Source organism: Pteropus alecto, unplaced genomic scaffold, assembly GCF_000325575.1.
Source record: "Pteropus alecto unplaced genomic scaffold, ASM32557v1 scaffold3, whole genome shotgun sequence".
NCBI lineage: Eukaryota > Metazoa > Chordata > Mammalia > Chiroptera > Pteropodidae > Pteropus > Pteropus alecto.
In genome coordinates, this window is record NW_006442484.1 from 18,912,665 (window position 1) to 18,928,036 (window position 15,372).

Below are 15,372 nucleotides of genomic sequence, written 5' to 3' on the forward strand. Positions count from 1 at the left end.
TTTTTTTAGGTGAGGCAACCCTTGGTTGACCTCACAGATTGCAAGGACCTTGTCAGCTTACAATCCCTTATTTTTTTATTTTTTATGGCTACAGCACTTGGTCTTCCTAGGTGGTCTCCCATGCACGTACTAACCAGGCCCGACCCTGCTTAGCTTTCAAGATCAGATGGGATAAGGCTTGTTCAAGGTAACATGGCCATGACTCCATTATTTTATAAAATTGCATTTGTATCCCAATGAGGCAATTTTAATAGAGTAGAAAAAAAATTGATTAAAGATAGTTTGCTTTTAATATCACTCATTTACCTGAAATACCTTCAAAAACCTCTTCTTGCCTGGTTACTTCCTATTGACAACATATGCATTGAAAGCTCAGGATATAACTTTTTTATCCTAAATGTACTGAAATGTATGCTCATTAAACTCTCATAAGGATAGCTCCATTTAAAAAAAAGGACAATGACTTTAGATTAATAACAAAAAAAATCTACCAAATATTTTACAAATGGTTTTCTTTGTTTAATATCTAAGTACTGAATCATGCTATTTGTGGATAGCCTAATAAATATTAATAACTCGTGTAGATAAAACATACACTATTATCTTATTTTAATAAGATATAAATATCATAGTAGATTATTTTACTTTCATATCATCTAAAATAATTAAATGCTCCTTAAATGTACATGAAACTAATAAGATCAATATAGTAAGATACTTTTAAAAATATCATTTTTGTGTAATATATTTTTAAATATTTCCTATCATGTTCCTTACCCACTCAAAGGTTTTCTAACTTCTCACAATAGTTACTCTTTGAAAGCATTAAGATTTTTTTACTTTAAATAATTAATAGAATTCTTCAGTGAAGAGAACATCAAAAAGGAATTATTTGGAGAAAACTTTGAACATTACTCAAATAGAATTCCCAGAGTTACTCACTCAGGTTATTTTGAACAATAAAATAATAAATTTTTATGATAACAAAGTCCTAGATTTGATTGACTTTGAATAGACACCTTTTATCATAAAATTTCAGTAACACTGTCAAATAAGACCTTTTGTAACTACTGTGAAATATTATTATATGTGAAACACAGAAGCAATTTTATTTTTTTTTAATACCTTGTTGCTTTCGAGGATCATAAATCTGAAGCCCAAATAGGGGTGGTCTTTCATGCCTTAGTAATGTCACCTCATTCGTTATCAAATCTAGTTGGAAAATGGAGCCATTCATATAATCGGTCCAGAACACATAATTCCCATAGTGTGACAGTCCAAAAGGGTGGTTCAATTCTTTCCCACTGTAAACAATCTGTAAAATATAAACACATTGTGAAAATTCAAAACAGATCTTTAGAAACATAATTAAATATTTAGAGAAAATGTTATTTAAATAAGCATAACAGATAGTGATCTACCTAATATCTTAACTCATATTTTCTTTCAGTATATTTGAAAAATTGATTTCACAATGTGAGCATATTTTTTTTGTTTTTAGAAAGTGTTATTTGAAGGAGACCATTTGCATTTTTTCCATTTAAATTCTCATATTTGGTGTTATACATATGATCGAGAAATGCAAACAGTAAAATGATTTTTCCTGATACTCTTCCCTGTGTCTTTTCTTTATAATATTCCAGAATCATATCCCAGGATATAAATCGATCTGAGTAATTAGTGTCATTGTATATATTGCAATATTGCTCATCCAATAGTCAAGGTATAAAACATGGTCTTAAGACATTGGGAGTAAAAGGGATCTTCCTATTTAATTGAGCTAATGCAAATTGAAGAAATCTAGATGACAGGGAAGAAGTTAAAATTTTAATTTTGAACATAAGAAAATTTATTATTATAGCAAAAGGATATACAAGGCTTACTGGTTAATTTTAATTCCGATTTTTTGGATACACTCTTAATGCTTCAGTTTTATGTTGTCTGTATTTAAATGCAACAATCATGCGATAAGTCCTCTTTCAAACGTAGGGTATAGAAGAATAAAGAATATTTCGATAATGAAAATACTTTTTCACCTTTCACCACTTATACAATTATATTATATATAATAAAAAAAATCTGTACTCATTTAATTTAATATTAGAGAATTGAGGATGTTATCCATATAATGTTGCATTAGCAATTCAAAATTTGCTCCTTTTATCTGAATTCTTCATAACAAATTTTCATATATCAACTACTTGAGACAGTTTCTTGCTTTTATTTTCTCATCTCTATGAAGAGAAAATATCCTAGCCACTAAAGTGTTATGTATGCTGTGTACATAGCAACATCTTCAAAGGAATCAAATGTTTATTTAGCGCCTGTTAAGTATGTGACATTAAGTTAAATGCCAATGAATTTTAGTCATTTGGAGAAAAAATATTTATAAGACTGTTAGAGTGAATCAATAATTGAAATAGTCTTTACTGTTTAATGTACTATTTATTTCTCAAGCAGAATTCATAAAGAATTGGATTGGCCAATTGCATAGTTTTTCTTTCCAAAAATGAATGAAATATAGTGTCAAAGAAAGCATTTTGGTAATTCCTAATATTCCATTTTTCCATTATTTTGCTAAACAGTTGATGTCATTTCATAATGTTGTATGTGCTTAGGTAATTCTAAGATAAAATATAGAGGTGATGTTTTGTCTACACTGCCTGTGTTACACAGTCAATGATATTCTCCATTTTACCCAAGAATGTCAAAATCATTTTGAAATGATTCTACCAAAAGGAGAAAGAGGAAGTTGATATCTATTCATACCAACATGCTTGAAGTTTAGTTTATTCTTGTGTTTCAATTCCAATGTCATGAATTTATTCAAATAAATGCATTATAATTACTTTTTTCATAATATATAAGTTAAATTTCAGCTGTAAATATTTAAGACATTTGAATAGAATTGGGTAGCTTGGTCATAGCAAACTTATCAATAATGTAGACAAACTGAATTTTAAAACAGCTCTGGTATCCTGAGAGCTTCTTTTAAAACTCTCTCAGTCCTGGCATACCACAGTGAGCTGGGCCTGTTCTCCCAGAGGCGAGTGTCAGCTGCACTACTTAATGCTCAGTCTCCCTTAGCCACCCCACAGAGACGACTGGCAGCTACCTCAGAGGGGTAAAAATAAACATGAAAGTATTTTTAATACAATACAACAAGGCTCTGTGAAAAAAGAAGCCCGAAGGTTAAAAACAGCTGCATTTGTCTTATACCTTCCTGTGAGTTCCATTCAAAAACACTTTCTCAATATGATCATAATAGGCATCACACCAGTATAATGTGTTGCTATGAAAGTCCAGAGTTAAACCATTTGGCCACAGCATCTTTGAAGTAACAAAAATCTGCCGATTGAAGCCATCCATCCAGGCCTTCTCAATTCTTCCCACGCTGTCATCTATTTCATCTTCCTCCCAGTCTGTCCAATACATCCAACTAAGACATTACAAACAAGAGAATATGCATGTTATTTCAACCAGTCACTGTATAGAGGGACACTTCCTCAGATTTGGCACCTCCTTAAAATCTAATAATAGTCTATTCTTTTCTCCTATCTATACACATATCTACCAAAGGGAAGAGACAGTTATGAAGTAAACTAAGGGAAGTAAAGATTTGTGCAGTGGAGCCAGTCCATTTAGACCCATTACAGACAACCTGCTACCACCACTACCACACTCACTAGCCTAAATGATTAATTAATCTAACCACAGGTACCAAATATTGATTTTCTTTGGTGTTGATGCCAAGTTTAGGTATTAATTATTTTTAAATGGTGGTCACTTCATAAAACATATAGTCAATTGTGTAATTAAAAGCAGATTGACTGACATGACAACTCATGGCACAGTTAATGATCTACTCCAGACATAATTTAATCTCAGATGAATTATTATTTTTTAAGACAGCCATTGGATTGTCTTTGTTCTAAAAGGCAGTCACATTGTGTTTGTTTGGCCAAGTCCAATTTGTCTTCTTGATGCAAATTATCTATACTTTATTGCTGCTTATTATTACCCTAAAACCCACAGATGATTTAGCTGCACATAAATTTAATAACAGCAGGTTGACTGACCTTGAGATTTTGAGCTTTAATTTCTATCTCAAACAAAAGCATCTGCCTTTAAAAACCAAATCTTTCTGTGTAAGCTATAACAGTGGGAGAGGAGGCCTTGAGCTAATACTGCAATTCAACCCTCCACCTATGTTGTTTTAGGGTCATGTGAAAGTTCCTGAGTTATTAATTAATATAGGTTTTAATTTGGTCACCTCATAAACAACTTTATAAAGCACCAAAGCTTTCTTAAGCTGCTTACCCTAGATATGCCATTATTATTGATCCTCTGCCTCCCACATTGTGGAACCTAAGGAATTTCTGAGGTAATTTGGGAAATCTGTATCCATGACTAATAATTCTACAGTGATCTAAGCAGGGAGATTTAGGACAATTGTGGATGTAACACATCATTCATTATCTCATGCCAATCAAGCTCCTTTTAACTTCTAACGATTTATGATAATGTTGAGATGTCTTTTTAGACCTTAGGAAGTACACTGAGATTTGTGAATTTTATTAAGTCAAAATACATTATAATTCTGGAAATAAACATTACAGTATGCTTTTCTTGTGTCCTATATGTTTTCAAGTGGTTTTATTATTGGGACAAATTAGGAACAAAGAGAAGAGTCATTCCATTCGCTTTAATGCCACCTTAGACTTCCACTATACACATCAACTATGCAAAAGGTAAATATCCAACTTTTTCTTCTCTTTTGAAACTTTCCTGAAATCTTAAATATGGTTAATCGATGTAATTTTATTGTTGTTCACAATTTAAAACTTGTTATAATTGTGATTTCTTTCCCTCTAGCTTTTCTTTTGATCATAATAACACTTTTTGTGACTTTATACCAAATCACACACAACATGTACACACACACATGCACACACAAAAATAAGGGATAATTCTGGATATTCTAAACATATTTTGTATTGTTTTGATATTTAAAGAAATCATTTTTGTGATCTAATCTATTATTACAACTTGTTTTTGTTAAAATAAAATATTAAAAAAATATTAAGTAAGTGATGTCAAATCTAGTCTAGTTTCTAGACAGAGACTAAATCATCTTCCCATTTTATTATCTGATTAAAAGTTATATTGTGAAAGCCTTGTAATCAAGATCAAATATGAAGATTCCTAAACAAACAAAATAAGAAATACAACCTATAAAATAAGCAAGAACTAATGTAAATCTTTTCATAATCAGAACTTGGGAGTTTTCATCAAATAAAAATTATGTTAAGCTGGACTTCTATTAATATAGTAAGAAAAAATTATATCTCTAGTTTTCAAGACCCATTCAAATACAACTTTTTGATGAAGTTTATCCCTAACTTTTCTGTCAAAATAGGTTTTTTTCTTTGTTTCCTTGTGATATTTTTAATTTATTTTGTAGTATTTATTGTATTTATACTTGGTATCGTATTTGACAGTGCTACGTATATGACGATTTCAATTAAAAATTAAAATAATTAAAGGCAGAGATTATTTCTTGTTCATATTTGCACTCTGTAACACTGTTTGGCTTTGCTGATATTAATCATGTCACCAAATTAAATTATATTATCTGATGGTCACTTAAAAAGACCTAAATCCTTGAGATATCCTCTGTCATGAATATAAAATAAATTTTATTGTTGAAAAATTGGTTTGTTGCTGACATATTATCTAGCTGTTAACTAGAGGTATATACTATTAATTGAGGTAGGGATATACACGATCCTGTTTGAGGGTAGTGTGTACTCAGCTTTGGACATATTTCATGTAGATAATATTTTGAGAAGTGAAAACTGGAAATGTAGGTTTCTAAATTATTGATATAAATTATGAAATGTGAAATTATTAGAAAGGAGGAAGTTCTTCCACAGGTATCAGTTTAAAAACAGTGCTGTTATAACTGATTCCCCCTCCTTCTTTATCCTCATATCAGCAATCATTGAGGCCTGCCAAACCTGTTCTTTCAGTGTCTTTTCTCTGAATTCCCATTTTTCTATTCCTGTTACAAATGCTATAGTCTATCTTTCATCCCTTTTCAAAGGGAACTCCTAATGGATTGTTTCTCATAGAGCTGTCATACTGCTATCACCTGTCTTCTTAAATCATGAATTGAAAGATATAACTTTTATCTTCAAAACCTTCCAATTACTCTGTTGTCAACAAAATAAATACAAACTTTTAATCACAACACTGAAGATTTCTGTGTGTTTCTTGTTTTATCTTCTACTATGTTCCTTCACATTCCCTCTGCTCTAACTTTAATGAACTCACCTTACTTCAAAACTACCACTAATTTTCCTGCCTCTAAACAATTACTTATATATCGTCCCTTCAGAACAGCGATTGACCTCATACCTGCACATCCCAAACCCCTGGAACCAACTCTGTTAATTTGGAAATCTTATTCATCTTCTAAAGATTAATTCAAAATTAAATACCTCACCAAATTTCTGAAGACCATGTATTACATTCTATTTATTTTTATAGATAATTGTGTTTATGAGTGTGTACGTATATATACAAAGCACACAGATTATAAACTCCTTGAAGACAATTATTGTCTTACTAATTTCCATTGATCTCTGTGGTAGTTAATAAAAAATATATTTTAATAAAAAATAAATGAATAAAATCTTTACTGACTCTATAAAAGGTTATGAAGCTTTTGATAAAGCATATCTCTGAAATGAGTAATTTTTGTTAATAGGCAAGTATGGTGGAGAAAATCTGTTATTAAAGAAAATCACAGGTTTTTTCCTTTTGTTTAAAAGCTACAAATAGGTATTATGGTAGAAGAAAATGTAAATAAATTAGTTTTGTTATTTTTTCCCTAAAATGTTTTGCTTAAAGTTATATTATGCTATTTTAAATGTAGTTTTCTGAACAAAAGTTACTTCCTCTTTTTAAAAAATTATATTATGCTCAAACATTTATTTGAATAATTAAATTCACATAGTTCCATTATTGCCCAATCCAATCTCCACAGAACGGTAAGATTAGTATTTTTCAAATAAAAATCTGATTGTATCACTTTTTTATTTTACCTTTGCACTGAAGACAAAGTATAAAGCTCTCATTATGGTGAGCGAGGCCCTGCTTTCCTTTTCAATTGCTTCTTAGTCACTTTCACCCTTGCTATCTACAATCCAGCCTCACTGTCTTCATTGCAGTTCCTCTGACTTACGAAGTTTTTGCCTAACTTAAGATATTCAAATGTACTATTTTCTTGACTTCACATACTCTGTCCTTCACAATATTTGGTTCCTTCTCTACAATTAAGTCTTGATTTACACAATGCCTCCTCCTTAGAGAGGCCTTTCAGCAAACCTATTTAAATAGGTTTCTATCATTAGTCTCCATCATATCAACCTATTTATTTTCCTACAACACTTAGCCTATAGAAATTACATTAGTTGCTCATTTGATATGTATTTATTATTTCATCTTCCCACTCCCTATCTTGCAGATAACACAAGATGCTTCATGAGGGTTAAGGCTCTGCCTGTTTTGTTAATCATTATATACCTGGTACAGAGAAAAATACATACACACACATATACATGCACATATGTGTTTTTTTCTTTATAGGTTGGTGCATAAGAGCAGTATTCTTTCTGAAAATCTGTTGACTAGAAGAGGTATAAGAGTCATTCTTTATAGCATGACAGATATTACAGAGATGCAGATATTGCCTTCATGAAAAGAAAAAATGCTGTATCAATAAGAATTGCCCCCAAATATTGTAAACTATGTAGATGTTATAGGTTTCAAATCTCAGTTGAATGCCTGCCTATTAGGAAAGTATTGAATGGGATTACTGAATTTTAAGAGACAGATGAAACTAGCAGCCTCTAAATTTCCTTCCAAATCATATGATTCTGTGACCTCCATGTTAGTGTCATCTTCCTGACTACCATGAACAGCCTTCAACTTTATCAGAAAATATTTTTCTCTAACAGAATATTGAGAAGAAAGATGCTACTTTAAGTCATATTTGAAACATCTTGCTTCAAGTAGATTTAGACAGTGTGGAATAAATATTTTCTCTTAAAATTAAGATTGCATTGGTTTAAAGGTCAGATAAATGACTTTGTTTAAAAGTCCAGGAATAGAACAGATAATTGTAAAATCTATGCATAAAATTGCTGAAATTATAATTATGCCTTATGAAAACACATATAATGAGTTCATGGATCACTTAAGTATTAGCTTGGGACGAAGGAACCTAACTGTATTTGGAGTTATTCTCAATATAAATAATTCTAGGAACAATAAACTGGTGATTTCAGTTCCTATTTAATTAAGTACTTTTTGTATGTATGTAGTAAACTATAAAAATATCTATTTTGTGATGTGATTTTGAAATAGTAAAATGTAAAGTATAGGGGGCATAAAAATCACAAACAACAACTGTACATGTATGTTACAAATATGCAACCTGTATATTTAATTCTAAGATTCTGTTAGAAATATTCACATTTCTTCAATTTCTATATGCATAGTATTGTTTGTGTTCAAGTAATAGCTATGAATAAAAATCAAAGGAAAGTCTATTCACAGGAATTACACAAACTATTTTATACTAAAACAAGTAGTATATACTGTAAAATGATGTCACTATATGAAAACTATAGCTATGTCTAAAATTATGTGATTACCAAACTAGACGAGTAAAAAGTGGTGGAGGTAGAGGCTATGAGTAAAGTCTTGGAGACAGGTGGCTTGGGTTTAAATACCTACCCAGTCTCTGAATAATTGAATAGTCTTTTGAAGATCAGTTTCAGATTTCTTCTTTGTAAAACAAGGATAGAATAGCAGCTATTTGAAAAAATTATTGTGAGGATTACAAAATAGGAGCACAGTAACCCACTTAACAAAATGTCTTCCCCACATTAAAAGTACAAAAAAACTTTGCTAGTTTTAAAATACATTAAATTTCAATAGCCTTACAAAAGTTAAATTGATTGTTTTTCTAATTGAATTAATTATTTATCTTGGTTTCAGAATTATGTTGCTTATCTGAATAAATCAAGTAAATATATCCCTTACACAAATAGTATGTGTAGTTCAATTCAAATGTATTTTGATGTTTATTTAGCACATTCTCTAAGAGAACAATTCACTAAATGAGCAACTTTTCCGTATAAGACATTCATGTGTGAATTCACATGTGAATGCAAAAAAAACTTACTAATACTAAATATGCAAAAATTAAATTTATTTAATATCATTTTTCTTTTATAAATCTGATAAAATATTTCTTACCCATTAACAGGATCCACCACAATCCCTCTGGGATGGGACATCTCTCCTTCCAAAAGAGTCTTTCGGCTCTGAGAAGCCTTTTCCAGCCTGGCCACATTAATGGTCTTTCTATAGCCATCGTTTGTCCAGTAAAGGTTATTTCCAATCCAGTCCACAGCAATGCCCTCCACATTATCCAGATCTATAAAAAGCAATAACAAGGAAGAAACATATGTTACAACAGTGCCCACTGCTTATGTTCTACTCAATGAAAGTTCAACTCAAATAGGAATCAATTCTGATCAATGAGTTCTATATTTTTAGTGTGATTTTTGCAAATATTATTATTGCATAGATTATTTTCATTTTTCTTTTGAATGTCATTTTATGTGAATGACAGGCTCTCTCTTGATATATTGACATGGTAATCCACACACACAAAAAGAAACAGGAAAATATGTGATGAGAGCAAAAAAGTTTGGAAGATAAGTTCTCAGAACAAAAATAGAGTGATATAGACATTTCAGAAGAAAAATCAAGTAATATAAATGAGCAATATGTTCCAAGAGTAAGAGTTTTCAAACTTGTAATATATAATCTGAGTAATCAAAATAATATGATTGCCCTCTTGCCAGGAAATGAACAGGTTCAGCACAAAAGCCCAGAACAGGCTTTCATTATGGAACTTTATGAACAGTGAGTTTTAAAGAAACACTTAAATATTTCTGTATATTCTAGACTTGTTTTGAAAAGGACATTATTGCAGACTTCTGTAAGATATAGATAGTAATAATTCAAAAGAATATTATAAATATATAATCTTACAAGTTCAAACCTTTCTTTTATAGAAGGGGGAACTCTAACACTTTAAAATGAAGGTTTATAGTCTATTATTATCACACAAGAGGTGGTAGAATTGGGATAAAAATTCAAGTTAGATGATCTTCAATGTAGAGATCTTTAAAACTGCACTGTTCCTACAGTGAGTTCTGCCCTCACATTTTCACCTTTTTTGTAAACTACCCTCCAAACTGTCCACAATATCATAAAGGTAGTTCCATTCCTCTATTGCATGAGAAATTACTGTGAAATCCTCTTTCAAACCAGAGAAGCCTTTGTCTCTTCCTCCTGGGTATAAGATAGAGAACTGGAACTTACTAGACAAAGCAAAAGGCAGTAATACATCAGAGACAGAGCTGTGCATGACGTTCCCTCATATGCAGATGTAATATATATTTGTTAGTATCATATTCTTTAATTATGGCCCTTCTGACTTTGGGAATTTTTTTTTTCCTGTTATGACCTTTTCTGATAATCAGCATGTGCCCTGACTCAGGATGACTAATATAATAAGTGATTTGATCTAACTGAAAATCCCATTATAGTGAATCAGATATGTTCTCAATTTCACCAAGCTATCTGCTTCATTATCATCCAATATGAATAATTTTCATAGGTTAATTGTGCCTACGCTTAAAAAAAAGTTTAATTTCGTCTTTACTTTATTAACACTTAATTTTACTGAGCACTTTCCTGCTCTGGTATAATGAAAAGTATGTGTTTATTCTCTTCTATTTATCATAGTCTGTGGCTAATTTTTATGCTATTAGCTGGTTTTCAAAAATTGTATTACATTTGAAGTCTACTTCAACATGAAAACTCCCTTCTTCATTAATCCTCTAATTTTTAAAACTTTTCTTTTTGACATCTGACTCAAGAATTTTTGTTTTTTACACATGAAGCAGTTACAATAGTACCTGGATTAAAATTTTGTTTCTGACACCTGGGTAAGCAACTCAGTCACTTTGATCTGTAATTTCTCCATTTGCAAAGTGAAAATAATAGCACCTATTCTGTAGTGTGATGACAAAAGGTAAATTAGCTACTCCATATAAAACACTTACCATACTGCCTGCTGTAAATACTGTGAATTCTCAATTCTCTTAGTTTTTATTAACTTACCAGAATTAAAAAATACTTGACATATATCCTGGCTCTTTTTATTATGGATGCTATTTGATAGGAATACACCTTATGTTTTTCTCTTTTAAAATTATTATAATATTTACTTGCATTTTGACCACTGGCCAACTTAAGCTAGAAATTCTATATGCAGAGTCAGTTTTGAACATATAGTAAGAGTAGAATGTAATTGAATTCTAAAAAGCAGAATTTGGGATTATCCTGCCCTAATTGGTTTGCTTGTTTTGTCTTTGAAAAATGAACTGCTTGAATAACATAAAATAGTAGTTAGGATCACGAATTGCGGAACCACACTGCTTAGGCTCTGTTATCTAACTGAACAACTTACTTAACTTTTCTATTCTTTAATTTCCTAATCTGTTAAATGGGCATAATGATAGTATTTAATTCATAGAATTATTTTGAGGATTAATTGAATTAATATATGCACAATTCTAAAAATAATGGTTGGCACATACTAAATATATAAATGTTGTCATTAATGTTATTATAGTATTATTATAATAATCTTCCTTTTAGCTATTAGTCTATTAAGATAGCAATGAAACAATCAGCCTAGAAAGTTTTTTAATGTTTATTTGTGTGTTTTTTGGTTTGTTTGCTTCTCTTTAAGAAAGAATAAAGCTGATTACAAATCTTAAAATAAAGAAACTCATAAGAGAGTTCACGTGGAAATTGGGAGTCTTTTTAGGCTATATTTAACAGTGCATGGAGGAATTTTGTCTTTTATGCTTGTAGGAAAAAGCCTGAACAATCGATTAATTCTTTTCTCAACAAATTATATACATTGAGAAGAGAAGTACTCTGCCTCCATATAGGTATTTTCCTTTAATTAACTTATGACTTAGATGGAATACTAAGATATATAGAGCATCGGTTTATGCACATTTAATTTTTTATTCAAGAAGATTTGTTTGGGGGCTACTTGAGCTTGAATATTACAATCTCTATGACAAAAATTCTTCAACAAGGTAATCAGGAATATATAAAGTTTTATTGAACTCAAATTTCAAAGAAATATAGATGACAACAGAGAAATTAATTAATAGCCTGAGGAAACACATAACTCTTCAAATGAAAGGAAGGTGATTGATAAAGGGAAACTTGCTAGAGTAGTTGTTTTGATACCTTTGGGTAGAGTACAAGTATTCTACATTCCAAAATCAACATTCACTACATATCGTTGTTGTTGTTGTTGTTGTTATTATTATTTATAACTAATAATAATATAACTAATAGCAAATAAAGAGTATGAATATTTTTACTTAGATTTCACAAAACATCCATTTTTATTTTTCATTGAGTAAAGACTCTCAACATATTTATACTTCTTAGGAAAAAAAGAGAAAAATTTCAGTAGATAACGGTTTCTTGTACATTTTTTTAGATTAAGATTGTGTGCATAGGAGAGGGGGCATGGAAATGCTGTAGATGATGAAGGTTCTGTTCATCCTTCTGGCGACCAAATCAAAGTTGTGATAAAAACATGGAGCAGCAGCAAGGAAAAATCATCTGAGATCTAGAGGAACAAGCCATACAACTAGGGAGAAATCCAAGAAAGCACCCTGCAACGGCAGAAGGTAGGATGGGGTGTGGACGCAGGGCTGTCCAGTCTCCAGCAGCTGAGTGAGATGAACGGAGGCAGCTGCAGCAGCAGCGGTAGATGCCTCCTCTTAAAGGAGCTGCGTCTCTGAGAGGATTTTCGTGGTGATGGACCTGTTCACTCTGAGCACCAGTGCCAAATCGGCTGTGTGCAGAGGACATCAGGGACATACAGGGAGACATTGTCAGAGTGAGGCCCAGGCGATACTCCGCACGGAAGTGCTGGTGGATCCATTGTTCCCTGTTGAGCCCTCCCCCTTCCCAGGGCGCTGACACAGCACCACCATAGCCTGTGATGTCATCAAACTGGATAACAGAGGTCGCTCCACCCAGAGGATTCCCTGAAACCTCACTTCCCCAACTAGTGGCCCCTCCAAGTCACATTCAAGTATATCCTTAGCGAGTCAGGTGCTCCTTGCTGAGCAGCACCTAGACTCACACTGGAGGCAACTGGCCTCAGTTTCTAGTGTGGCCCTTTGAGGTAACTGTAAGAACAGCATCTGTGGATTGCTTGCTGGATCTTAACAAGTGGCCCCAAAGGGTCAGAGATATGGGCTAAATTTGGCCTGCAGCTGAATCTCTCTTAGGACTGTGCCACTGGATAGACACTTACTTCACAAAACCACATTAATAAGACTGGGAGACTTAGGAACTTTGCTTAGTACATACAGACAGACATGGAAAGCAGCCAAAATGGGAAGACAAAGAAGCAGAAACCATATGAGAGAACAGAGATCCAGATATAATGGAGTCAAGTAATCTAACAGATGCAGAGTTCAAAACATCGGTTATAAAGATGCTCAATAAACTTTTTGGAAATGTAGATAAATTCAGTGAGAACTTCAACAATGAGATAAAAAACATAAAAATGGAAATGGACATTATAAAAGAGAACCAGTCTAAAGTGGAGAACATATTATCTGAGATGAGAAGTATATTAAATGAAATAAACAAAGGAATAAACAAAGTGAATAAAGAAAAGGATCAAGTGCTCTATCTAAAGAATGGGAAAACAAAGGACTCTCAATCAGAATGGCAGGAAATAAGATGCCAAGACTATAAAAATAATTTAAGGAGGATATGGGACACTGTTAAAGGTCCAAATATCCATCTGATTGGCATCACTGAAGAAAATCAAGATGTTGAACAGATGTTTAAAGAAATAATGATGGAAAACTTCCCTAACCTAGTGAAGGAAATGGCCATGAAACTCCAGGAAGCACAGAGAATTCCAAAAATCAAGGATCCAAAGAGTCTCATACCAAGACACATCATAATTAAAATAACAAAAGCTAAATACAAAGAGAGAATATTAAAAACAGCGAGAAAAAAATAGATAGTTACTTATAAAGGAAAACTCATAAGACTTGCAGATGATTTCTCAAAAGAAACTATGCAGGACAGATGGGCTTGGAAAAAATTATTCGACATGATAAAGACCTTGGATCTACAACCAAGAATACTTTATCCAGCAAAGCTATCATTTAAAGTTGAAGGACAGATAAAGAGCTTCTCAGGCAAAAATATGCCAAATGAATTTATCACCACCAAGCCAGTATTATAGGAAATGTTGGAGGGACTTCTTTAAGAAGAATAAAACATGTATCAAAAACAGGAATAAAGAGTGATAACAAATACATTCCTATCAATAAGTACCTCAAATGGAAAAGAATTAAATGCTCCAACTAAAAGATAGAGTGGATGAATGGAAAGGAAAACAAGACCCTTACATGTTGCCTACAAGAGTTTCACTTCAGATTAAAAGACATACACAGACTGAAAGGAAGGGAATGGAAAAAAATATTGCTTTGATGGACCTAGAAGGTATTTAAGTCAGGCAGAGAAAGATTAACACTATATGATTTCACTTACATGTGGAATCTAAAGAATAAAAAGAACAAACTAATCAAAAACAGACTCACAAATATAGTGGACAATTTGGTGACAGACAGAGGGGAAAGGGCTAGGGGGATGGGAGAATGGGGTGAAAAGTTAAAGAAGTACAAATTAGTAACTGATGGATGGTCACGGGATTGGGGAGCACGGCATAGGGAATGCAATTAGCATGAATATGTTGGCTAGGTGGATGGTTAAGGGAGGGAGGGAGCAACGGGGGGATCATTTTATGAACTACATAGATGTCTAACCAATGAATGTACTGTATACTTGAAACTAATTAAAATAAATAAAAAAAGATGGTGTGCATAATTGCATTCTAAGTGAAGAAATGATACGTTTATACATGTCATATTAAAAAGACTTTCATGCACTCTGTGAATACTTAAAATTAATATATTAATTTGGCTCAAATTATTAAAATTTCTTTCATTTTTTATAAACATTGTTCCATAAAGTAATAACTTTTATAAGTGGATGTTATTAACAGTGTGTTTTATAAAACAGACGTCTCATCAAAAGCTAGACTTTTCAATTAAGTGAAAAATTCTCGAAGGTAGCAATGTTATTTTCTACAAGTGA

The 15,372-nt window shown here is 32.0% G+C and overlaps 1 protein-coding gene across 1 annotated transcript in view; it reads right to left on the bottom strand.

Annotated features, from left to right (window-relative positions):
* The window catches only part of LRP1B (LDL receptor related protein 1B), a 1,653,662-nt gene that overhangs the window by 657,113 nt on the left and 981,177 nt on the right, over positions 1–15,372 (bottom strand). Inside the window, exons 12-14 of the mRNA XM_006921044.1 lie at positions 9,331–9,511; positions 3,220–3,439; positions 1,126–1,315 (exon numbers count right to left, since the gene is read on the bottom strand). Of these exons, the coding sequence (XP_006921106.1) occupies positions 1,126–1,315; positions 3,220–3,439; positions 9,331–9,511 (591 nt within the window). The remainder of the gene's footprint in view (positions 1–1,125; positions 1,316–3,219; positions 3,440–9,330; positions 9,512–15,372) is intronic.